Source organism: Rhincodon typus, chromosome 44, assembly GCF_021869965.1.
Source record: "Rhincodon typus isolate 14 chromosome 44, sRhiTyp1.1, whole genome shotgun sequence".
NCBI classification, from domain to species: Eukaryota; Metazoa; Chordata; class Chondrichthyes; order Orectolobiformes; family Rhincodontidae; genus Rhincodon; species Rhincodon typus.
The window spans coordinates 1657545-1684833 of record NC_063375.1 but is presented as its reverse complement, the minus strand read 5'-3'; the positions used below and the strand labels follow the sequence as shown (position 1 = coordinate 1684833).

Sequence of the window (27289 nt, the reverse complement as noted above, 5' to 3'; positions counted from 1 at the left end):
ATAGGAAGGATGTAATTGCGCTGGAGTGGGTGCAGAAGAGATTCACCAGGATGTTGCCTGGGCTGGAGCAATTCAGATATGAAGAGAGACTAGATAGGGTTGTTTTCACTGGGGCAGAGATAGCTGAGGTGGAAGGGAATCTGATTAAAGTGTACAAAATTACATGGGACATGGCTAGGGTGTAGAGGGAGAACATAAGAACACAAGAAATAGGAGCAGGAGTCGGCCACCTGGCTCCTTGAGCCTGCTCTGCCATTCAACAAGACCATAGCTGATCTTTTCATGGACTCAGTTCCACTTACCATAACCTATAATTCCTTTAGTGTTGAAAACTCTACCTTTGCCTTTAAAGCATTCAATGAGGTAGCCTCAACTGATCTCCACAGATTCACAGCCCTTTGGGTGAATTAATTCCTCCTCAACTCAGTCCCAAATTTGCTGCCTCTTATTTTGACACTATGCCCCCTAGTTCTCGTTTCACCCACCAGTGGAAACAACCTCCCTGCTTTTATCTTATCTATTCCCTTCATAATTTTAAATGTTTCTATAAGACGCCTCCTCATTCTTCTAAATTCCAATGAGTATAATCCCAGGCTATTCAATCTCTCCTCATAAGCCAACCCTCTCAACTCCAGAATCAACCTAGTGAACCTCCTCTGCACCCCCTCCAGTGCAAGTACATCCTTTCTCAAGTAAGGAGACCAGAACTGTACACAGGTGTGGCCTCACCAGCACCCTATACAGCTGCAGCATAACTTCCCTGTTTTTAAACTCCATCCCTCTCGCAATGAAGGAGAATATTCCATTTGCCTTCTTAATTACCTGCTGCATCTGCAAACCAACTTTTTGTGATCCGAGCCCAAGGACACCCAGGTCCCTCTGCACAGCAGCATGCTATAATTTTTCACCATTTATATAATAGTCTGTTTTGCTGTTAGTCCTACCAAAATGGATGATGCACATTTGCCAACTTTGTACTCCATCTGCCATACCCTTGCCCACTCATTTAACCTATTTATATCCCTCTTCAGACTTTCAGTGTCCTCTGCACAGTTTGCTCTACCACTCATCTTAGCGAACTTTGACACACAATGCCTGTTCCCCAACTGCAAATCATCTATGTAAATTATAAACAATTGCTGTTCCAACACTGATCCCTAGTGCTCACTACTAGCTACTGATCACTAAACAGAAAAACATCCATTTATCCCCACTTATTGCTTTCTGTTAGTTAACCAATCCTAATCCTAATACATTACCCGTAACACAGTGCATATTTATCTTATACAGCAGCCTTTTGTGCGGCACCTTGTCAAATCCCTTCTGGAAATCCAGATACACCACACCCATCAGTTCCCCGTTATCCACTTGCGATCGTAATGTCCTCAAAGAATTCCAGTAAATTAGTTAAACATGACCTGCCTTTCATCAACCCATACTGCATCTGCCCGATGAGACAATTTCTATCCAGATATCTTGCTATTGTTACGAAGTTGTGTAGAATATTCATGCATTGGGAGTCAGGGAGTTAGAATTTGTAGGTAAAAATGATAGTGTGGAAAAACAGTGCATGGTCCCTGTCAGTTTACAAGTACTTGGAAGTTTACAAGTACTGTACAGAGAACCCCAAAACTTGAAACAAGTGTACCAAAAGGCCTTACAGTTGGCAGGCAAAACGGCAGTTTTGTTTTGGTATCGAGTCAACAAGTTTGAATTTAGTCAATTAATTTCAACCAAGCGCCTAGACACAGAAAACCAATTGAATTCAAAACTGATGGTTGTGACAACCTGAAACCAATCATATGACAAGATTTTGATGTGTCATCGGTGGGTATATAAGAAAAGGGTTTTTGAAAATCGGGGTGAGAGCCAACTATCATCTGAGGGGAAAGCAAGCCTGCCATCTGAGAAATAAGCCCCGAGCTCTCACAAGAAATCACTAAGCTGTCTAAGAAAGCACCTTTTACCCGGAAAAAGCACCACGGCATTTTAGCTCAAAGTCTTCACCGAAGAATTTACAGAATCAGCGGAAGACAGGCATTTGTGGAGTAACAGAGAAGACAGAGCGTTCCAGAAGACACAGTCTGTGTGAATTTGGAGAGATTAAGTTTTATTGTTGTCTTTTAATTGGTTTATATAAAGGGGACTTGTGTTTATTTTAACAGCGTTCCAGCAGAATTTAGGTCAGTTAGGGAGTAGTGTGGGGGAAATTGTTCAGTTTGTTAGTACGTCTGTTAATTTGTTAATTGTTAGGGTCAAGGAAATAAATTGTTACTTGTTACATATAGAGTGGAGATTAGGGATTTTATTTCATCTAACCATGATTTTAACAGATTATGGGGGATGGGGTGAGCTTCTCTGGGTGTTTCAGGTTTAGAAGAGAACCTCTAATTGCTGCCATAACAGATTGGGGCTTGTGTTTCGGTTTATTTATCAGAGGGGTTCGACTTTCCCCTTCTCCATAACCCTATTTCTTCCTCGATGATAGATTCAAGCATTTTCCCCACCATAGAAGTTAAACTAACAGGTCTATAGTTACCTGCCTTTTGTCTACTTCCTTTTTTAAAGAAACAGGAACATTACCAACCTGCAAGTTCCCCTCCAAGCCACTCACCATCCTGACTTGGAGCAATATCGGCCAGTGTTGCCAGGGTCAAAATTCCAGACCTCCCCCTCTAATGGTGGGTGTCCTTACACCACACGGGTCACTGCAGTGGCTCAGCGGCTCACCACCACCTTCCCAAGGGAGGGCAATTAGGGACGGGCAGTTAATGCTGGGCCCAGCCAATAATGCCCAATGGGACAATTTCTATTCAGATGTCTTGCTATTGTTACAAAGTTGTGTAGAGTATTCATGAATTGGAAGGCAGGAAGTTACAGTTTGTTGGTAAAAGTGACAGTGGGGAAAAGCAGTGCATGATCCCTTTAAGTTTACAAGTGCCACAAGTGAGTAAAAAAAAAATTCCCTCCGTAGAACGGTCAAAACCAGGGTGCGCAGGTTTAAGATAAGCAGCAGAAGTTCTAGAAGGGATTTAAGGAAGTTCTTTTTCACGCAGAAGGTGGTCGCTTTCTAAAACTCACTACCTGGAAGGGTGGTAGATTCAGTAACTCTCAAGACTTTTGAGAAGTATATATATGAGCACTTGAAATGGCAAGACTACAGACCAAGTGCTGGAAAATGGGATTAGAATGAATGCTTGATGACCAGCAGGGACACAATGAGATGAAGGGCCTCTATCTATCCTGTCAAAGCACTGTGACTCCGTGTATAAGGAGAGGCTGAAATGGCTGGGGTATTTTCCCTGGAGTGTCGGAGGCTGAGGGGTGACCTTACAAAATCACAAAGGGCATGGATATAGGGTGAATAGCCAAGGTCCTGTTCCCAGGGTAGGGGAGTCCAAAACCACAGGACATAGGTTTAAGGTGAGAGAGGGGAAAGATTTAAAAGGGACCTAAGAGGCACCTTTTCACACAGAGGGTGGTGCCAGAGGAAGTGGTGGAGGCTGGTGCAGTTACCACATTGAAAAGGCATCTGGATGGGTACATGAAAAGGAAGGGTTTAGAGGGATATGGACCAAATGCTGGCAAATGGGATTAGATTAATTTAAGATATCTGGTCAGCATGGACGAGTTAGACCAAAGGGTGTGTTTCCATGCTGCACAGCTCAATGACTGTATGAGATAACAAGGTGTAGAGCTGGGTGAACACAGCAGGCCAAGCAGCATCAGAGAAACAGGAAAGCTGACGTTTCGGGCCTAGACCCTTCTTCAGAAAAATGACTGTATGTATGTATTCACTGTCATAATGCAGGAAAGGTGTCACCCATCTCTGTTAGCACCCATGGGTGTCCCCACATCATGGCAGACAGCAGCAGTTCGACAAAGGGGGCTCGCCACCACCTTCTCAAGGGGAATTAGGGTTAGGCAACCCAGGCTGGGCTTGACCCTGTCATCCCTTGAACAAAGAGAGACAATTTTCAGCGGATCATAACTGCCACAAACAATGATGACACAAAAATCCAAATAAATTGATGCCTGGGGTAGGTTGCAAGGATATTTCACAAGTATTACGGCTGCGTCTACAATCCAAAATCAAAAATTGTACATTGCCTGTGAATTGGGAAAGTCCTTGGGTTGTGAAAGGTGCTATTTAAATGCAAGTCTTTCCTTTCTTTGTTCCCATCCAACCCCGAACTCCATAGGAGCCAATAAGCAGCCCCTATTGAGGACTAATTTTCTGAGGCAAGAAGGGGAATCTTCTCAGTCAAAAAGTAACATGAGTGTGTTTCTGGGGTCTTCCATTGAGAGCTGACTCACTGTGTGTGTGTGGGGGGTGGGTGGGAAGGGGAGGGGGGTGGAGTTGGGGGTTGGTGGAGTTTGAGGTATGACCACAAAGGACAAGACACAGTCAGCTACTGCTGCAAGTGAAAGATCCGCAATTTGAATCACTTTGTTTGAAAAAGTCAGGAAAACTTCCGCACACATCTTAACTGTCTGCAAATTGCAGCTGGCAGAAGAACAACTTGCATTTATGTAGCTCCTCTAATGTGGTAAAAATGCCACATGGCACTTCATAGGGGCGGAAATCAGACAGAGAATGTGATATTAAGCCACATTTCTGTGTAAACAGAATGATCAAAATCCCAGTCAAAGAGGCATTCACCTAGAAGGAGGAGATAGAACCAGGGAGGTTCAAGGAGGTCATTCTAGAGGTTAGGTCCTCAGGCAGCTGAAGGCATGGCCATCAAAGGTGGAGTGATGGGAATCAGGAGATGTGAGAGAGGCTGGATTGGAAGAATGCAGAGATAGGGAGGGATATAGGTGCTCGAGGAGGTGACAGAGATAGGGAGGGGTATATGAGCCAGGGGAGGTGACAGAGATAGGGAGGGGTGTAGGTGCTGGAGGAGGTGACAGAGATAGGGAGGGGTGTAGGAGATGGAGGAGACTACTTAACCAGGAAGAGAAGCTGCTGCTTAACCCTGGTGATAGGTGAAGAGAACTTAGTGCAAGTATGGCAGGAGAGTTTTGTAATCAGTTTTTCCAGATATTGGGAGACTAGCTATGGAGCAGGAGAACTATTGAATCTGGAGACAATAACAATGAGGATTTCAGCAGCAGGTGAGTTGCGTCAGATGGAGATGGGCAGTGCTACAGAAATGTTTTCAAACAAGAATGATTTTTTTCAATTGAGGCATTTGGCCTGGGACCCAGTATTTGTCAGTGAGCAGTACAGGTGGTGTCAGAGTAACTCATCATTCTCGCAGTCCGTTAGGGGAATCCCATGTCAAGTATTGGGCCGTCACTCACTCAGGACACGTTTCATGTGAGATTCTACAGTTCACAACTCATGCCGCCGCCTGATGTATTCCAGCAAATGGAGCACCCAGTTAATCATTCACCATTTCTTGCACTGTCCTCAGATGAGGTCCGCACTGGCACCTATCGGCAGCTCTTTCACCCTGAGCAGCTCATCACTGGCAAGGAGGATGCAGCTAATAACTACGCCCGGGGCCACTGCTCCATCGGGAAGGAGATTGTGGATCTGGTCTTGGATCGAATAAGGAAAATGGTACGTTATTCATTAAGATCAAATTAATGGAGGGCTGGGTGCTCTTCCCTGCACATCTTCCCCGGCATGGTGACTAATATTCCTTTGGGGACTAGGTTGGCGAGTACTGGTGTGTGGCCTGTTTGATCACAAGGGCTAACACAAGGCTTAATCCTTTCTTTCCATAACATTCTGATCTGTATCACTCGCAAGGGAGGGCAAGAATGATGGAGATCTGCCACTGGAGCGAGATTAGAGACCTTGACTCTGTGTCACAGATAAGTAGGAGAGGTGAATTGTTTTTATGGTCCTCTCCATCTGTCGTTAAGCAAAGATGGTTTTATCAATTTTCATCCTGCTTCTTTTCTCTTTCTCAAACATGCAGTGGAGTTCTGCCCAACTTTCTGCTTATGAAGTCCAATTCTCTTTTAAAAATGACACACACAACAAACTCTCATTAGAGTCATACAACATGGAAACAGACCCTTTGATCCAACTCATCTGTGCTGACCAGACATCCCAATCTGACCTAGTCCCATTTGCCAGCATTTGGCCCATATCCCTCTAAACCCTTCCTAGTCACATACATATACTTTTAAATGTTGTAATTCTACCTGCCTCCACCCCTTCCTCTGGCATCTCATTCCACACACGCACCACCCTTTGCACGAAAAGGTTACCCCTCAGGTCCTTTTTAAATCTTTCTCCTCTCACCTTAAACCTATGCCCTCTCGTTTTGGACCCCCCCCCACCCTGGGAAAAAAAACTTTGGCTATTCACCCTCTCCATGCTCTTCCATCATTTTATAAACCTCTATAAGGTCACCCCTCATCTTCCAACGGTCCAGGGAAAATAGCCCCAGCCTATTCAGCCTCCCCTTATAGCTCAAACCCTCCAACCCTGGCAACATCCTTGTAAATCTTTTCTGCACCCTCTCAAGTTCAACAACATCCTCCCTATAGAAGGGTGACCAGAATTTTACACAGTATTCCGAAAGTGGCCTAACCAATGTCCTGTACAACTACACATGACATCCCAATTCATAGAGTCATACAACACGGACACAGACCCTTCGGTCCAACCAGTCCATGCTGAACATAATCCCAAACTAAACTAGTCCCACCTGCCTGCTCCTGGCCCATATCCCTCCAAACCTTTCCTATTTGTATATCCATCTAAATGTCTTTTAAATGATGTAATTGTACCCTCATCCACCACTTCATCAGGAAGTCCATTCCACACACGAACCACCCTCTGTGTAAAAGATTTACCTCTCATGTCTTTTTTAAATCTCTTGCCTCTCACCTTAAAAATGTGCCGCCTAGTTTAAAATCACCCATCCTAGGGAAAAGACACCGACCATTAACCTATCTATACCTCTCGTAATTTTATAAACTTCAATTAGGTCACCTCTCAACCTCCTATGCTCCAGTGGAAAAAGTCCCACCCAATCCAGCCTTTCCTTAGAACACAAACCTTCCATACCTGGCAACATCCTGGTATATCTCTTCTGAACCATCTTCAGCTTGATAATATCCTTCCTATAACTCGGCGCCCAGCACTGGACACAGTATTCCAGAAGAGACCTCACCAATGTCCTGTACAACCTCAACATAATGTCCCAACTTCTATATGCAAAGGACTGAGCAATGAAGACAAGCATGCCAAATGACTTTTTAAGTGCCCTATCCATGTGTGATGCAAATTTTAAAGAACTATGTACTTGCACCCCTAGGTCCCTCTGTTCTACAACACTACCTGAGGCCCTACCATTAATTGTATAAGCCCTACCCTTGTTTGTTGTATCAAAATGCAATACCTCACATTTATCCAGATTGAACTCCATCTGCCATTTTGCAGCCCATTGACCCATTTGATTAAGATCACTTTGTAATCTTAGAAAACCTCCTTTACTGTCTACAACGCCACCAATTTTGGTGTCATCTGCAAAGATACTAACCATGCCTTCTATATTCTCATCCAAATCATTTATATAAATGATAAACAAAAGAGGACCCAGAACTGATCCGTGTCGAACACCGTTGGTCACAGGCCTCCGGTCCAAAAAGCAACCCTCCACCATTAGTCTCTGTCTCCTGCCATTAAACTAATTATGTATACAATTGGCAAGCTCACCCTGAATCCCATGTGATTTGACTTTATTCATTCGTCTACCATGCAGAACCTCGCCAAAGGCTTTACTAAAATCCAAATAAACAACGTCTACTGCTCTGCCATCATCAACCTTTTCAGTAACTTCCTCAAAAAACTCAATCAAGTTTGTGAGACAAAATTTTCCTCACACAAAATCATGCTGACTATCCGTAAACAATTTTTGCCTCTCTAAATGTCCATAAATCCTATCTTTTATAATCACCTCCAACAATTTACCCACAACCGAAGTCAGACTCTCAGGTCGATATTCCCCGGTTTCTCCTTGCAACCTTTCTTAAACAACGGTACAATATTAGGCACCTCACCTATAGTTACAGATGAAGCAAATATTTCTGCATGAAGTCTCATCATTTCCTCCCTCACCTCCCTCAACATTCTGGGATACATTAGATCAGGTCCCGGAGATTTATCCACCTTTATATTCTCTAAGATCTCCTGAACTTTCTCTTCTGAAATGTGAACTGTTTTTAAAATGCCAATTCTTTAGACTCTTTCTTTCTCCACAGTAAAAACTGACGCGAAATATTCATTTAGTATCTCTCCCATCTCCTGGGGTTCAACACAAAGACGAGCTCCTTGATCTTTAAGATGCCCAACTCTTTTTCTAGTTACCCTCTTGCTCTTAATGTATTTGTAGAATCTCTTTGGATTATCCTTAACCTTATCTGCCAATGCTAACTCATATCTCCTCTTTGCCTCCCTGATTTCTCTCTTAAGAATGTCCCTACATTCTTTATATTGATTCAGAGATTCAAATGAACCAAGTTGTCTGTATCTAAAAAAAATTCTCTTTTATTCTTGACTAGAACCTCAACATCTATATTCATCTATTGTTCCTTAATTTTACCAGCCTTACCCTTCACTTTAACAGGAAGATAATGCCTCTGAACTCTCATCATCAAACCCTTGAAAGCCTCCCAATTGTCAGACGTCCTTTTACCTGCGAACAGTCTACTCAAATCAACTTCTGAAAGTTCTTGACTCATACCATTAAAATTTGCCTCACAATAATTAAATTCCTTTTAAGGAAGGCTTATCCTTCTCCGAACCATTTTGAAACTGATAGAATTATGATTGCTAGACCCAAAGTGTTCCCCGACTTTACTTCAGTCACCTGCCCTCCCTAAATGCCCTAAAGAAGGTCTAGTTTTGCTCCTTTTCTAATAGGAGCATCCACATATTGATAAAGAAAATTTTCTTGAGCAAATTTGACAAATTCTTTACCATCCAAACCTTTAACACTATGGTAGTCCCAGTTAATGTTTGGCAATTTAAAATTCCCCATTATTACAACCTTATTATGCTTACATATATCTGAGATACATGTTTGTTTCTCAATTTCTCTCTTACTAGTGGGGGCCCTATAGTACGATCCCACCAAACTGATCTTTCATTTCTTATTTGTAATTTTTACTCATATATTTTCACTGGACAATTTTTCAGAAATATCTTCCCTGGTTACAGGAGTAATGTATTCCTTAATCAAAAACGCCACCCCTTGCCCTCCGTTCTTGCCTCCTTTTCTATCCTTCCCATAGCATCTAAAACCAGAACAGTGAGCTGCCAGTCTTGGCCATCACTCAGCCAAGTTTCTGTAATAGCTATGACGTCCCAATCCCATCTTCTTAAACGTGCCCTGAGTTCATCAACCTTACCTGTAAGACCCCTGGCATTGAAATAAATGCAGTTTAGTTTTTCAAAGTTACTACATACTCTGACTCTCTCTCATCTTTCTTTTCAAATTCCTATACTCAGTGTTATGACCAATGAAGGCAAGAGTGCCAAACACCTTCTTCACCATCCTGTCTACCTGCAAAACCACTTTCAAGGAACTATGCACCTGCATCCCTGGGTCTCTTTGCTTGGCAACATTCCACAGGCCCTACCATTTACTGTATAAGTTCTGCCCTGATTTGCCTGAGCAAAATGCGACACCTCAATTATCTAAATTAAACTCTATCTGCCACTCCTCAGCCAGTTGGCCCATCCAATCAAGGTCTATTCAAGAAGGGTCGTTTGTTCATACATTCAACCTGAGGAATTATTTCCACAACACGTCCCCACACACAAGCATACAAGAAAGAAAGAAGAGAAAATAAATGACAATCACAAATAACAGGAAGAAGAATATCTGGCATTAGTTCATATGAATCAGAGTCCTTTAATCAGTATCTGGTGAAGGTTCTTGCAGTTAGCTGGTCTGGCAGAATTCCCTTTCCATTGGAACACAGATGCAGTTGAATGCAGAAAAGTATGAGGCTGGTCCACTTTTCAGGAAAGTGGAAGAATTTTTTCATGGAAAACAGGTTTCAAAAGAGCTGGAAACTAGAGGCAGACTTCATCTTAGCCTGGAGCTGCTGCTTGTGTGTTCTGATATTAAAAATCAATCTAAGCTAAGATTTCAGAGCTATGGGAGGAAAACAAAATGGTTCAGCCAATTTGACCATTCTGTGTTTTAAATCCATTTTAAAAATTCAACAAGACAGTATCGTTTAAAAACACAAATTAGGATCACTTTCCATGCCTTATAGGCTTGATACTCCACTTTTCCTGTCCTGAGCATTGGCAACCGCTAAAAGGTAAATTTAGCCTCATTGAGCCTTAATTCCTGTTCTTTTTCTCTCTCTTTTGCTTGTGTTCTCATTTCATCTTTTCCCCTTGTTCGGATGCCAACCTAAACAACTTGCAAACTGTACAGGCACCTCTAATGTCATAAAACATCCCTCATCAAACCAAAAAATGGTTGCTTTTAAGGCAGATCTTGAAGGAGGAGAGAGAGGAATTAATGACTTGATTGTGAATGTAGAAAATATATTTAGTAAATTTGCAGATGTCATGAGAATTGAATTAGGTTTATTGCCACATGTACTCACAAAGGTACCCAGGTACAGAATCTTAAGTCGTATTGTTAACACGGAGGAGAATGGTCTCAGGCTACAGTCTGATATTGATCAGCCAGTAAATTGGCAGATGGAATTTAATCCTGATACGTGCAAGGTGATGCATTTGTGGTCAAATAAGGGGAGGATATGCACAATGCATGGTAGGTCCCTAGGGAGTACTGAGGAACAAAGGGAACTTTGTTAACAAGTCCATAGATCCCTGAAGGTGCAGCACAAGTAGTCAGGGTGGTGAAGAAGGGATGCTCACCTTCATTAGCTGGGGCATAGAACGTAGGAGCAAGGAAGTCTTGTTACAACTTTGTAAGACATTGGTTAGGCTACAGATGGAATACAGTGTGCAGTTCTGGAGGCCACACTATCATGATTGCACTGGAGAAGGTGCAGAGGATATTCACCAGGATGTAGCCTGGGAAAGAAAAGTCCCAGTAATGAGGAGAGACTGGATAGCCTGGATTTGTTTTCCCTGGAGCAGAGGAGGCTGAGGAGGGAAGTATACAAAATTACAAGAGGCATAGAGACAGGGCAAATTGTGAGAACCTTTGTACCATGGCAGATATGTCTAAAACTAGACGGCACGTGTTTAAGGTGAGGAATAAGTGGCTTAGAGGAAATCTGAGAAAAAAAACTTTTCAGTCAGAGAATGGTAAGAATATGGAAGGTGCTGCCTGAGAGGGTGGTGGAGGCAGGTACTCTCACAACATTTAAGAAGGAACTGGATGAGTACATAAAGTGCCAGGGGTATGGACCAAGTGCAAGTAAATGGATTGGTGTGATTTGGTGTCTGTTGGTCGGCATTAACATGGTGGGCCAAAGGGCCTGTTTCAATTGCTGCATGACTCTATGATTCTAAGGAACTGTCTGTTTGTCCATTCATGGGATTCAGGTTTTGCAGGTTTGTTGCCTGTCTCCCTTCAGCTGACAAGGCTATTTCAGAGGACAGCGAAGATCCGAGATTTGATGTGGGTCTCAAGTCACATGGAGGCCAGGCCAGGTGAGGTTGGTGGATTTCCTACTTGAAAGGGCACTCATGAACCGGATGGGTTTTTATGACAATCTGTGTGCCCCCTGCTCATCAGCCTGGGACTCCAGATTACTAGTCCAGTGACATTAGCACAGTGCCAACAGGTCCTGTGACTCAGGTGGCTGAAAGCAAGTTACCAACTCAGAAATAGTAGACTGGGGTTTCTCGAACTTTTCACTCATCTTTGCGTAACCCCTCGGGAACATCCTGACAGGATGTGATGGGAGCTGAAGCACAGGAGGAGGCTATTCAGTCCCTCTAGCCTGTTGTATTTGCTCATCATGTCACGGTCCGTCTACATCCTAACTCCATCCACCTGCACTGGCTTCATAACTCTTCGTGTCCGGCAAACATCTCAAACGGAAATGTCCAATATATCTCCTATCTCGACAGCCTTCAGGTGGGGAAAGGAGAATCCCAGCTTTCTGTTCCCCTTCCTGTAAAAAAAATGCTTCCTGGCAGCAGCCCTGAACAGCCTAGCTTCAATTTTAAGGTTCCAGCCCCTTGCTCTGGACACCCATCCTACCTGAAGAATTTCTTTCTCTCTGTCTATCCAGACCCATCCTTCAGTGCAACGATCAGATCATCCCTTAATCCAAAAGGGGGAACATTGTGACGATTCTGTCATTTTCAGAGGTTATTTTATCCTGGTTGTTTCTTGAAGAGAGATTGTAAGGCCGAGGCACCAAGCTGTCTCTAAGAAAATAAACAATTTGTGAGGCCTTGGGATTTTTTTTAAAAGTTGGAACAATGGAAGTAGCCTGGGTGTGGCCATCTATCATAGACCAGGCTTTCTAGTTTTTGTTTTAGTTTTTAGGTTTAACTTTAAGCAGAAGCCTTTGGGGTCACAAAAGAGTTAGGAGCTTCAGTGCATGTCTCCTAGCTGCTACTTTCTGGGAATTTTCCCTTGATGTTTTTTCCTCCTGGATTGGAGAACTGCATGTGAGAATCTGTGTCTGAATTTGTCTTTTTACCAAGGGGTGTGTTTATTGGATGTTACTATATTGGAACAGTTAATTAGCAATAGGTACTGTATCTATTATTCGGTTAATTTTTCCAATTGTTGTTATCATAAATTCTTCTTTCTTTTGTATGTATTCAAGTACAGTATTTAAATAAATTGTGTTTTGTTTAATATCGAGTAGTTTGACCAGTCGCATCACATCTGGAACGTGGCACTTTGTATCTACCTTTAAAATAAGAAAACGTTAGGTTCTAGGGGAGTCTGGAGGTGATGACAGAGGGGGTCTGGTCTGGTCCGGTTCACAACAGTACGCACTCAGTCCGTGGAACCATTCTTCATGATATGACTCTGATTTTCTTTCCCATCCCACCCACAGGCTGACCTGTGCACAGGGCTGCAGGGATTCCTCATCTTCCACAGTTTCGGGGGTGGCACTGGTTCGGGTTTCACTTCCCTCCTGATGGAGAGACTCTCCGTCGACTACGGCAAGAAAGCCAAGCTGGAGTTCTCCGTCTACCCCGCTCCCCAGATCTCCACCGCGGTGGTCGAGCCGTACAACGCAGTGCTGGTCACCCACTGCACCCTGGAGCACTCCGACTGCGCCTTCATGGTGGACAACGAAGCCATCTATGATATCTGCCAGCACAACCTTGGCATCGAGTGCCCGAGCTACACCAACCTCAACCGCCTGGTGGCACAGATTGTCTCGTCCATCACGGCGTCCCTGCGGTTCGAGGGCGCCCTCAACGTGGACCTGACAGAGTTCCAGACCAACCTGGTGCCCTACCCACGCATCCACTTCCCTCTGGCCACCTACGCGCCGCTGATGTCGAAGGAGGAGAACAAAAACACCCAGCACTCCACGCTGAAGATCACCAAGGCCTGCTTCAAGCCAGACAACCAGATGGTCAAGTGCAGTCCCCACACTGGCAAGTACATGGCGTGCTGCATGCTGTACCGAGGGGATGTGTCGGTAAAAGAGATCAACACTGCCATTGCCACCATCAAGAGCATGCGCGCTATCAGCTTCGTGGATTGGTGCCCGACTGGATTCAAGGTGAGTCCCCTTGAAGTTATACTGAAACTGTTCCCCATTGGCATTCCTATTGGTGGAGAGGTCACGCAACAGAAGACATTGATTTAAGGTACTTCTTTTCCTCCTTTATCCTCACACTGGATCTTGGCATTGCAGGCAAAGCCAGCATTTGTTGCCCTATCCCTGGCAGCCCCTTAAACTAACTTGGGAACTGCAGAGGGTCATTAAGAGTCGCTGCATTGGCTGTGGGTCTGGTGTTACAAGTAAGGATGGTAGCTCTCCTTTACCTGAAGGACATCTGTATACCAGATGGGACTTTACGACAGCCAATGAGCACCACCATGGCTCAGCGGTTAGCCCTACTGTCTCACCGTTCCGGGGGAAGGCGATGGCTTAGTGGTATTATCGCTGGACTGTTAATCCAGAGTTATCCCAGTTCTGAGGAAGGGTCACCGGACCCAAAACGTTAACTCTGTTTTCTCCTTCACAGATGCTGCCAGACCTGCTGAGCTTTTCCAGCAACCTTGTTTTTGTTCCTGAGTTACAGCATCCGCAGTTCTTTTGGTTTTTGTTAACCCAGAGACCCAGATAACATTCTGGTGACCTGGGTTCGAACCCTGCCATAGCAGATGGTGAAATTTGAATTCAATAAATATCTGGAATTAAGAATCTAACGATGACCATGAATCCATTGTCAATTGTTGGAAAAACCCATCTGGTTCAGTAATGTCCATTAGGGAAGGAGACTGCCATCCTTACCTGGTCTGGCCTACATGTGACTCCAGACCCACAGCAATGTGGTTGACTCTGAACTGCCCTCTGAGCAATTAGGGATGGGTAATAAATGCTGCCTAACCAGCGATGCCCTCAGCCCGTGAATGAATAAAGGAAAATAAAGGGACCCAGGTTTGATTCCAGCCTCGGGGTGACTGTCTGTGTGGAGTTTGCACATTCTCCCCAGGTTTGTGTGGGTTTCCTCCGGACGCTCCAGTTTCCTCCCACAGTCTGAAGATACACGGGGTAGGTGGATTTGCCATGCAAAATTGTCCTGTAGTGTGCGAGCATGTGCAGGCTAAGTGGATAAGCCGTGGCAAAATGTAGGGTTATGGGGATAGGATAGGCTGGGTCTGGATGGGATGCTCTTCAGAGGGTCGGTGCAGACTCGATGGGCTGAATGACCTCTTTCTGCACTATAGGGATTCTATGATTCTCAACAACATGTCCCGATCTCTCTGAAGGTGGCAGAACTAACTGAGAATGGGGTTATGAGATCTTGGGCTCCTTGAATAGAGGCTGCGAGCGTAAAAGCAGGATGTTATGCCGAACCTTTTGAGACTTCTGGTTAGGCCCCCAACCAGAGAGTATTGCATCCAGTTCTTTAAGAAGGACGTGAGGATCCCCAGGAGAGCACGGAGGGAGATTTATCAGAATGGTTCTGGGGTGAGGGGAATCTACACTCCAAGGTTCAGTAGGAGAAGCTGGGGCCATTTTCCTGGGACAAGAGAGATTGTGGGGAGATGTGATCAAGGTGGACCACGTTGTGAAAGCTTTACGTATAGTTGATGAGGAAAAGCTGCTCCCTATAGCTGATAGCACGAGGACTGTTGGGGGAAGAACACAGATTTTGGGTAAAGACTGGGCAGGTGACTGGGGTAGAGGAACATTTCTGATGCACTGAGTGGTAAAGATCTGGAACTCATGACCTACAAAGGGAGGGGGTGGAAGTGGATGAAAGGAATTTAAAAAGACAACACAATGGAAATAAACTCATAGGGCCAACAGGGCAGAGCGGCGGTACTGACTGCTTCTCTCCGGATAGCCAGCATGGACTCAATGGGCCGAAAGCTCTCCCCAGTGTTGTAATGACTGGACGACGATGCCACGAGACTACTTTTTTAAAAAAAATCTTTCTGTGGGAATGGGATGGTCCCTGGGTTATTGCCCAACCCAATTGCTGTTGTGATGGTGGTGGTGAGCAGCTTTCTTGAACTACTAAACAGTCATAGAGTCATACAGCACGGAAACAGACCCTTTCGACCAACCAGTCCATGCCAAACATAATCCCAAACTAAACTAGTCCCACCTGCCTGCTCCTGGGCCACATCCCTCCAAACCTTTCCTATTCATATACTTATCTAAATGTCTTTTAAATGTTGTAACTGTACTTGCAGCCAACACTTTCTCAGGAAGTTCATTCCACACGCGAACCATCCTATGTAAAAACATTTCCCCCATGTCTTTTTTAAATCTCTCTCCTCTCACCTTAAAAATATGCCTCCTAGTCTCGAAATTCCCCATCCTAGGGAAAATACACCTACCATTAACCCTATTTATACTTCTCGTGATTTTATAAACTTCTATAAGGTCACCTCTCAACCTCCTATGCTCCTGTGTAAAAAGTCCCAGCCTATCCAGCCTTTCCTTATAACTCAAACCTTCCATACCAAGCAACGTCCTGGTAAATCTCTTCTGAACACTCTCTAGCTTAATAATATCCGTCCCATAACAGGACACAGTACTTCAGAAGAGGCCTCACCAATGTCCTGCACAACTTCAACATGATGTCCCAACTCCTGTACTGAAAGGACTGAGCAATAAAAGCAAGTGTGCTAAATGCCTTTTAACCACCCTGTCTATATGTGACACAAACTTCAAAGAATATGTACCTGAACCCCAAGGTCCCCCTGTTCTACAACACTACCCAAGGCCCTACCATTCATTGTACAGCCACACTGTTGTGGGTCTGTAGTCACATACCAGTTACCCCAAACTGGATAAGGACTGGGGAATTCCTTACTAAAAGGACTTTAGTGAACCAAATGCTTTTTTTATTCTTTCATAGGACTTGGGTGTCACTGGCTTGGCCAGCATATATTGCCTGTCCCTAGCTGCCCCTGGAGAAAGTGAGCTGCCTTCTTCAGCTGCTGCAGTCCATTTGCTGTGGGTTCACCCATAATGCCATTAGGGAGGGAATTCCAAGATTTCCAAGTCAGAATGGTGAGTGGTTGGAGGAGAACTTGCAGGAAGTGGTGTTCCCATGTATCTGCTGCCCTTTGTTCTTCCAGATGGAAGTTCTCATGGGATTGGAAGATGTTTTTAAGGATCTTTGGTGAATTTCTGCAGCACATCTTTTATATAGTGCACACTGCTGTTACTGAGCCTCAGTGGCGGAGGGAATGGATGTTTGTGGATGTGCTGTTAATCAAATGGGCTGCTTTGTCCTGAATGCTGTCCAGATTCTCAAGTGTTGTTGCAGCTGCACCCATCCAGGCAAGTGTGGAATATTCCATCACACTCCTGACTTGTGCCTTGTATACAGGCTTTGGGAAGTCAGGAGGGGAGTTACTCAGTGCAGCATTCCTAAAGTCCGATCTACTCCTGTAGCCACTGTGTTTTTACAGGAAGTCTATTGAACTTCTGGTCAATGGTAACTGCCAGGATGTTGACAGTTGGGTAATTAAGGACAATCTAGTAGATTCATGGTCACTGTTTCTGACGCAAACTTTCAACTCCAGATCTATTTAATCAACGACTGTGGTGGGTCTAGAAAAAACTTCACTTAGCATCCTTGAACACTCATCCAGTAACATAACTAACCACACTGCGAACAAGGTGTAGAGCTGGATGAACACAGCAGGCCAAGCAGCATAAGAGGAGCAGGAAAGCTGACGTTTCGGGCCTAGACCCTTCTTCAGAAATGGGGGAGGGGAAGTGGGTTCTGAAATAAATAGGGAGAGAGGGGGAGGCAGATAGAAGATGGATAGAGGAGAAGCTAGGTGGAGAGGAGACAGACAGGTCAAAGAGGTGGGCATGGAGCCAGTAAAGGTGAGTGTAGGTGGGGAGTTAGGGAGGAGATAGGTCAGTCCAGGGAGGACGGACAGGTCAAGGGGGCGGGATGAGGTTAGTAGGTAGGAGATGGGGGTGGGGTTTGAGGTGGGAGGAGGAGATAGGTGGGAAGACGGACAGGTTAGGGAGGCGGGGACGAGCTGGGCTGGTTTTGGGATGTGGTAGGGGAGGGGAGATTTTGAAGCTTGTGAAATCCACATTGATACCATTGGGCTGCAGGGTTCTCAAGCGGAATATGAGTTGCTGTTCCACAGCACACTGCCACACTGCCACTGGCCTGACCGAATATCTCAAATATCTGATTATCAAGCATAAACTAGCTGATCCACTCCCTGTCTGGTGACTGTGACTATTCTTGAGAAGTGCTGGATCGACTGAAAAGTTGTTTGGGATGTCGCAAAGTTGTAAAAGGCACTACCTAAATGCAAGTCTTTTTACTCCCTCGGATACAGAATGCTTAGTTACAGGACCGGTAAACGGAGTTTCTGATGGGGATAGGCACTTGAGGGTATAGGCTGTTATCAGTACAGGTTTACCTTTAGCACTGGCTCCAGTGGTTACAGGATATTCTGAGTACAGGTTCACAAAGGTTCCAGTGGGTACGATTTTGCATGGGTTTAGGATACCTTGTGTACAGATTCTCATAAATACAGGCTTACAAGCGTACAGGTTCTGATGGGTGTGATTTCACGTGCATATGGGATATATTGTGCACAGGTTCTTGTGTGTACAGGTTCAGAAGGGATCTCACTGTCAAAGGTAAAGGTTGTCACGAAACAAGATCATGGTTATGGGCTCTTGATGGTACAGGCTGGCATGGGTACAGCTCTTGAGGCCATTGACTCACAAGAGCATAAGTTCTTGAATGTAGAGGGTCCTGGGTACAGAATCTTGTGGACATGGATTCTCCAGGGTCCAGGTTATATGCTCTCAAGGGTATAGAATCCTGGGTATGTTCTCTCAGGGGTACAGGGTGCTGGTTATGGGCTCTCAAAGCTATAGGATCCTGGTATGTTCTCTCAGGGGTACAGGGTCCAGGCTATGTGCTCTTGAGAGTATGGGGTCTGAGCTATCAAAACCAACGAATGAATAAAAAATAAAACCCTGGCCTTTACCCTGTGGGGAAAAGTTAAACAGGCTGGGCCTGTGTCAATTGGGGTTTAGAACACTGAAACTCAACTCCAACCAGATCAGCCATGATCTTATCTCATGGTGGTTGTTATCCTCTTCCTATGTTCCTACATAAGTCAGTTGTCTTTAACTACCCTTTGACGTGGGCCCTCAGTTCAAGAGCAAATTGGGACAGGTAAAAAATGCCGGCCTTGCTCGTGATACCCTCGTCTCAGGCGAGAACAAACTCATAAGCTGCATAGATGGAGAATGGGGACAAGGGATGGACGGGTGGTAATAAGGAACACAGAGAGAAGAGAGGGTTATGTTATGTGTGGCAAGGCATTACGGTGCCTTTGATTATGCAGTAGAAAATCCTAAGCCCAGTGCTCCTTCCCCGCAGGTTGGGATCAACCACCAGGCTCCGATGGTGGTGCCAGGGAGTGACCTGCCCAGGCTGACCCGTGCCATCTGTATGCTGAGCAACACCACTGCCATCTCTTCGGCTTGGACCCGCCTGAACATGAAGTTCGACAAGCTGTACGCCAAGCGGGCCTTTGTGCACTGGTACGTGGGGGAAGGTCTGGAGGAAGGGGAGTTCCAGGACTCACGGGAGGACATGGCCTCACTCGAGAGGGATTACGAAGAGGTGGGATATGATTCCAGCTACCTCAACGAGCTGACAGAGAGGGCGGAGTAAGACAAAAAAGGACATTGACCACAGGGAGAAGGTTGACGTCTGGAATCAACCTCCATGCTACCAATTCCGCGGACATGCTAGACTACCACATGGCATTATTGAGGTGTCTTCGGATCGACGAGCCTATCTATGTCGGAGGTCGCCGCTATGTCGAATATGTGAACCCCCTACCCCTGCAGCACAAGGAACTCAGTCTCAGGGAAACGTTCCCTTTCCATATCTCAGGATCATCCAGAAAGTTGCCACCCCACCGCTGGAAGTTTTCCCTTTTTTTTGTTTTTGGGTGTAGGTCGTTTTTCTGCATAACAAGACCCCTCGCACAGAAAGGTGGTGAATGGGAGGCCCCTTTGCTTTCCTTTACTGGTCTGGGATTGGGAGGAATTAATATTCGGTTCCTTGGATACCAAATCCCTTCTCCCCACCACCGCTGGTGAGCCCTGAACTTGCTGTTCTCCTGTTGGATCTTCAACACGTTCCTGAGTGGGTGTTGGGGCCCTTATTAAATATGTCATCTGTGAGATGGCTCCCTCCCATTAGATGGCACATTTCCTACACCCCCTCTTGCAACCCCCACCCCAAACCCCACCCGCGCACACACCCCGCCCCCCCAGTGGAGAGGTAGGTGTCCATTGTGATGGGATATGCTTGCGTGCATTATACCCCTCAATGCTTCTGGACCAGGAGGAAGAAGCAGCCATGTAACAATGCGGCCCTTCAGACTTCTCCCCAGCTCCATATTAACCCCCTGAATCAACGTCAGTGGGAGCAGACTGGCTGCCCCTTTCTCGCAATGCTGTTTGAGGGATCTTGCTATGGAAACACTTCCTTAAATGACGACAGCGGGTGAAGTGCCCTGGGGTATGTGGAGAGGTTCGGAAAGGCGCTACCCAAGTGGAAGCCTTCCTTGTGTTGCTTTGTCTCATTGTGCGTGCTTTAAAGTTCTGTGCATTTGTTGGTCGACAAGCAGAGCGTGTGAGTGTTTTCTTTGTAATTGCTGTGTCCATTTCACCCCTGACTGTCATTTGCAGTATTAATGCAGGCAACAAAATTGGTCTCCGACACAAAAGTCGGGAGAGTAGAGGTGGAAGTTCAGTTACATCTCTTCCAGGACCAAAACCAACCCGAGACTTTCTGTCTGCTGTCAGAGAGGCATACACTTCTGCACCCATGCCGTACCCCACACTGGTGGATCGTGGTGGTAGAGGCCAAAGCAGCCATCAACAGGTTTGGGCTGTTCCTGACTGTCCGCCCCTTTCACAGTTAGGTCCACGATTCGCTGTCCCTGGAGAGGGAACACATGCTCACCAGCACGGTGGGGTCATTTTGAGGTGGGCACTGCAGGGACTGGAATGCATCATCACGGTGGCTCACAGCACCAGGGACCCGGGTTCAATTCCACCCTCAGGCGACTGTCTGCGTGGAGTTTGCACATTCTCTCCATGTCTGCATGGGTTTCCTCCTGATGCTCCGGTTTCCTCCCACAGTCCAAAGATGAGCAGGCTAGGTGGATTGGCCATGCTAAATTGCCCATAGTGTTCAGTGATGTGTAGTGTAGGTGGGTTATAGGGGGATGGGTCTGGGTGGGATGCTCCAAGGGTCGGTGTGGACTTGTTGGACTGAAGGGCCTGTTTCCACACTGTAGGGATTCTATGATTCTATCACTCCAGACAACATCATTTTGGTTTAATAAGTTTCTGTTTCATTCTGTAAGGTTCCAATCAACTCTTTCGTTTGCGTTTGATTTCAATACAACGCTCCTGCAGGGGCTGTTTCACTATTATTTAGTTTTGGAGCCTTTAAAAGATTCAAGGAAGATTTTATTCTGTATTTTAAACCCTTGAGGTCTGTATCCCCGGAGTGTTTGATGGGGATGTTGACAAGGGGACTTTACTTTCGGTTTACTTTGAGTTCAAACGAGTGGAGGAAACTTTATTCCGTATTTTAACCCCTTGTTGTCCCTGTCCAGGGAGTGTTTGATGGGGATGGTGTCAAGGGAACTTGTTATTTACTTTTAGTTCAAGGAGTAGAAGGAGGTTTCTTCTCTATTCAACCCCGTGCTGTCCTTGTTCCGGGAGTGTTTGATGGGACAGTGTCAAGGGAACCTCACTTTCAGCTCAAAAAAGTCACGGGAATCCAGTTTACTTTTTGTTCGAGAGGTAGGGAGAGTTTTATTTTGTATTTAGCCCCTTGCTACCCCTGTCCCTGGAGTGTCAGTTGGGGACGGTGTCAAGGGAATTTTAATTTCCAATCACTTGTCGCCTGAAAGAATAGAGGTTTCAATTTCCTCCCATTGCATGGCTGACGGAGAATTTCTCTGGCTCTTGCCATCTGCCACTATTGCACGTTGGACTAATTTACAAATTTGACACACCACCCACTACCAAGGATTACACAGAAAGAACTGCGGATGCTGGAAATCAGAAACTAAACCAGATATTGCTGGAGAAACTCAGCACGTCTAGCAGCACCTGTGGAGAGAAAGCAGAGTTTTGGGTCCAGTGACCTTTCTTCAGAATGGATTGTAGCTAGAAAAAGATTAGTATATACACTAAAGATGGGCTGGGGGGGGGGGTGGGATGGGGTGTTGGAGAAGGGGAAAGGAGTAAACGATATATGGAGATGGAGGCCAGAGAGAGAGAAAAACAGAAATGGGTAAAGGTCAGTCTGGGAGAATCAATAGCTGCTATTCAGGACCGTTAGTGACTGACAATGGGATGTTGTGTGGTAGCAGCCCCTATAATAGCAAGGCCTGGTGGGTGGGGGTGTGGTGGTGGTAGGAGGTTGGAGTAAGGACATGGTAGAAGGTGCTCAAGCTCTCAAGTTGTTGAACTCAATATTGAGTCCAGAAGACTACAGGGTCCCCCAAGCAGAAAATGAGGTGTTATTCTTTCAGCTTGTGTTGTGCTGAGCTCCACTGGAGCACTGCAGCAAGGCCGAGACGGAGGCACTGGCCAGGGAACACAGTGGTGTTTTGAAAATGGCAGGCAACCAGAAGTTTGGGGTTATTTTTACAGACAGACACTTATTCTTCGAACAAACAAAAAATGTCACAGAATTTGCTCATTCTCAGATCTGTTGCCAAGGAGACAGACAGGCTGCAAATGTTTTTTATACTTCAAAAATCCTGTCTTTGCAAAACCAAAATTATTTCACCATTGGGCAGCAGTCTCCAAACAAGCTGCAGTGCACCAAGAACTACACTAACTACCAGTGAAGGTGGATCAGTTTAGTTCGTAAAGCCCATACATTCTTGGGCTCTCTGCAAAACAGAAAGGAAAATGTGCGAGCGTTGGGAGCCTGTAGTTCCCTGTAGCTTTTTCCGATGTGACGCGTCAGCTGATCGGAGCTAACCCTTTCGCCTGAGATTTGACATTTTCGTGAATCGTGTGTCGATTTCCAACATGTGTGTTGCCCTTTCGGGCAAGAGTCAAGTTCTGCCCTAGCAAGCCGACAGTTCCGAGATTCTCATAGCTTGATCTCCATCTGTCACGCATTGCCAAGCCACCAGATGGCAATGTCTTACCTCTTTTATGTGCACACTTCCACCAACCACCCCTCCTACGACCCTGCAGTTTCGTGCTGGAATGTAGGCTTGATGCCAAGACAGTTTTGCACATTTATAAACATTTCAGCTGAACAGGCGGAACCTTGACATGTTGACTCCAACCATTTTTTTTTGCTGCTTAAGTTGATTTAACCTGGCACTTCCTGCTTCTACAGCCCATACCTATAAAACCTGAGCAGACTCATCGAATCAATGTGCTAGCCCTTACATAATACAGTACTGGAACAGGCCCTATGGCCCACCATGTCTGTGCCGCCTATGATGCCATTCTAAACTAATCCCAACAGCCCTCTATTCCCTGACAACAAGGTGCAGGGCTGGATGAACACAGCAGGCCAAGCAGCATCATAGGAGCAGAGAGGCTGACGTTTCGGGCCTAGACCCTTCATCAGAAAAAGCCCTCTATTCCCTGTCCATTGATGTTTCTGTTTAAATGCCTCCTAAACGTGGCTAGCATATCTGCTTCTACCACCTGCCTGGTGTTCCAGGCATCTACATACTCTGTGTGTACAAACGTGCTTCGCATATCTCCTTTAAACTTTTCCCCCTCTCACCTTAAACCTATGCCGCCTAATATTCGACATTTCCCCTCTGGGAAGAGGTCCCTGACTATCCACCCTATCCACACCACTTCTATCAAGTCACCCCTCAGCCTCTGATGCTCCGGCGCAAACAATCCAAGTTTGTCAAGCTTCTCCTTATAGCTAATACATTCCAATCCAGGCAACATCCTGGTAAATTCTTTTGCACCCTCTCCAAAGCCTGTACATCCTTCCTATATTGTGTGGCAACCAGAAATGCGCACAATACTCCAAATGTGGCCCAACTAAAGTTTGTAGAGCTACAATATAACTTGCCAACATTTAGACTCAATGCCCTGACTGATGAAGGCAAGCATGCAGTATACCTCCTTTACCATCATATCCACTTGTGCTACCACTGTCAGGGAGTTATGGTCCTGCATCCCAAGATACCTCTGTATATCAATGCTCCTAAGGGTGCTGCCATTTACTGTGCACTTTCCTCTTGCGTTCAATCTCCCAAAATGCATCACCTCACACTTGTCCGGATTAAACTCCATCTGTCATTTCTCTGCCCAACCTTCCAGCTGATCTATATCCTGCTGTACCCTCTGACAAACTTCCTGACTATCCACAACTTTTCACGTCATCTGCAGACTTACTAATCAGACCACTGACATTTTCATCCAAATCATTTACACATAGTACAAACAACAGAGGTCCCAGCACTGATCCTTACCTAACACCACAGGTCACAGACCTCCAGTCAGAAAAAAAAACACACCCTCCGCAACTAACCTCTGTCTTCTATGACCAAGCCAGTTTTCTGTCCAACTTACTGACTCACTATGGATTTCGATGTAAATTCATCGTCTGGACTGGCCTACCATGCGGGACCTTGTCAAATGCTTTAGTAAAGTCTGTGTAGACGATATCCACTGCCCTACATTAAAACAATCATCTTCGCCACATCCTTTAAAAGTCTCAACTTTCTTTGCTGCATCAAGCATTTAAATGAGGCAAGGGTTTTCTGTCAGACCAACCCAGCCGCACCAGAGTTATAAAATCAGTGTACTGCAGATGCTGGAGATCTGAAACAAAAAAACTAGAAAGTGCAACAGAAACTCTGACAGCATCCGTGGAACAAGAAAAAGTGAAAGAAAGAAAGAATGAACTTTTGAGTCCGAAATGCTCCTCCTACATCCTCATGTTGGAGCTTGAAATGGCAACCGTTCCTCTCATAGAATCCCTACAGTGTGGGAGCAGGCCACTTGGTCCACACTGACCCTCTGAAGAGCATCCCACCACACCCAGCCCCTACCCTATCTCTGCACTTCCCACCCCAGACACGATGGGCAATTTAGCACGGCCAATCCACCCTAACCTGCACGTCCATGGGCACTAAGGGACAATTTAGCACGGCCAGTCCACCCTAACCTGCACATCCCTGGGCACTACAGGACAATTTAGCACGGCCAATCCACCCTAACCTGCAAGTCTTTGGACTGTGGGAGGAAACCGGAGCACCCAGAGGAAACACGCGCAGTCACGGGGAGAACATGCAAACTCTACACAGACAGCCGCCCAAGGGTGGAATCGAACCCGGGTCCCTAGTGACATAGATAGGGAGGGGGTGTAGGGGCCGGATGAGGTGACAGAGATAGGGAGGGGGCTGGAGGAGATGACAGAGACAGGGAGGGTATGTAAGGGCTGGAGGAGGTGACAGAGATAGGGAGGGGGTGTAGGGGGCTGGAGGAGGTGACAGTGATAGGGAGGAGGTGTAGGGGGCTGGAGGAGGTGACAGATAGGGAGGGGGGGTAGGGGCTGGGGGGAGGTGACGGAGATAGGGAGGGGGTGTAGGGGGCTGGAGGAGGTGACAGAGATAGGGAGGGGGTGTAGGGGCTGGGGGAGGTGACAGTAATGGGGAGGATATGTAAGGGCTGGAGGAGGTGGCAGAGATAGGGACGGGTGTAGGGGCTGCAGGAGGTGGCAGAGGTAGGGAGGTGTGTAGGGGCTAGAGGAGGTGATGGAGATAGGGAGGAAGCGTAGGGGCTGGAGGAGGTGACAGAGATAGGGAGGGGGTATAGGGGTCGGAGGAAGTGACAGAGATAGGGTGGGGGTGTAGGCAGCTGGAGGGGGTGACAGAGATAGGGAGGGGTATACGGTTTGGAGGAGGTAAGGAAAGGGATGACAATATTAACGCCAAACATTGAGAGACCTAGAAATAGTGCCGATCACCAGTAATAAAGAGCGGGGAGTGAGTTTGATATGTGTTTGGAAGATGGGGCAGCTGGTGAGTTAAGTTTACGTGGGCTGTAGGATGGAGGGCAGAAGATACAGGTCCGGCTAAGGCCAGATACTGAAGCCAAGGACCTGGCATTGTTGTCCAAACAGATTCATCATTTAACAGATAATTCATCAGTCCTGCCAGCACTGATTGTGCTTGGCTGCACTAAGGTTGGCTTTGAGAGTGTTGAGATCACAGGCCTCCACCTGTCCTGTGTACCACAGTGTTGCAAGTCTGAGCGTTGCAGTGTTACAGTGATCTGTACCTTAATAACTGTGGCAGCAATTTCTTTTTCTGGCCACTTTGCAGCCTTCATTCCCCCTGGGTTGCAGTGTTTTTGTCTTGACATTTGTTGATGCTGGATGCACTCGGTTCTGGGTTTCTCCTGACTCCTGCACCAATTACCAACGCTACTTGTTACATGGAGCTCCAGCTGAGCCCATTCTCACTCCTTACCTCATCCATCCCTGCATCACTCTCCTTTTCTTCTCCCTCGCCTTTATCCACATCAAAAGCATCAATACTATGCACCTTGACCAACACCCTTGGGCACTATTTCTACATTCTCCCTGCTATCTGATTTGATTTGATTTACTTTTGTCTCATGTGCCTCGTTATGGTGTAAAGTTTTGTTTTGCCTGCAGTTCAGGCAGGTCATACCATACAAAGATCAGAGGGTAATAGAACGGAGCAAGGTATACAACGTTCAGAGACAGTAGGAACTGCCGATGCTGGAGAACCTGAGATAACAAGGTGTAGAGCTGGATGAAGACAGCAGGCCAAGCAGCATCAGAGGAGCAGGAAAGCTGACGTTTCAGGTCTGGATCCTTTTTCTGAAGAAGGCAGCAAGAAGTATTGATGCAGTCAATGGATGGAGGGCTGGTTTGCATGATGGTCTGGGCTGAGTTCACAACTCTCTGCTGTTTCTTACGGTCCTGGGCAGACACATCAAGCTGTGATGCATCTGGAGAGAATGCTTTCTATGGTGCATCTATAAAAATTGGTAAGATTTTCTCTCAGATCTCCTGAACTCTCAAATTGGACCTATTAGTGACTCTCTGATGTTCATGCTCCCCTATTTACAGCCTCCTACTGGCCCCCCTCCCCCAACAAGTGGAAACATCTCCCCTACATTGACCCTATTGAAACCCCACTCGGCATATTAAAGATCTCAAACAGGTCCCCTTGTATGCTTTCCTTTTGTCAATTTATTCCAGTCACTCTTCCCAATAATCAAACCAGTGAACCCTTGTTGCACCAGCTAATTATTTTGGAAGCCAAAGCTGTTCAAAGTACTCTGGGTGTGGCCTTACTCAAGCCCTGTGCAATTGTCGCAAGACTTCCTTATTCCTGTACACCATCCACTTTTGTATTAAAAGCCAACACGACATTTGCCTTCCTGATAGTTCCTCATGTTTTCTGTGTTTCTCCTTCTCAAGCACCTCAAATCAATGGGATCCGAACATCAATGTTTAATAGTTCCTCACCATGTCCGAAACCCTTTTCTCTTAGAGTCGCAGAGTTTTTACAGCAGCCCTTTGGCTCATCATGTCCATACCTCTCTAGTCCCATTGTTCGACACTGGCCTGAAGCATTGTATGTTAGGGAGGCAA

At 45.9% G+C, this 27289-nt stretch overlaps 1 protein-coding gene across 2 annotated transcripts in view; it reads left to right on the top strand.

The window, feature by feature from the left end:
- The window catches only part of LOC109923094 (tubulin alpha-1B chain-like), a 49390-nt gene extending 29122 nt beyond the window's left edge, over nt 1-20268 (top strand). Inside the window, exons 4-6 of one of the 2 annotated variants that reach the window (XM_048619879.1) lie at nt 5421-5569; nt 12988-13668; nt 19007-20268. In XM_048619879.1, the coding sequence (XP_048475836.1) occupies nt 5421-5569; nt 12988-13668; nt 19007-19303 (1127 nt within the window). In that variant the 3' untranslated portion in view covers nt 19304-20268. The remainder of the gene's footprint in view (nt 1-5420; nt 5570-12987; nt 13669-19006) is intronic. The other variant, XM_048619880.1, reaches the window with a different exon arrangement.
- Nucleotides 20269-27289: the final 7021 nt, after the last annotated feature.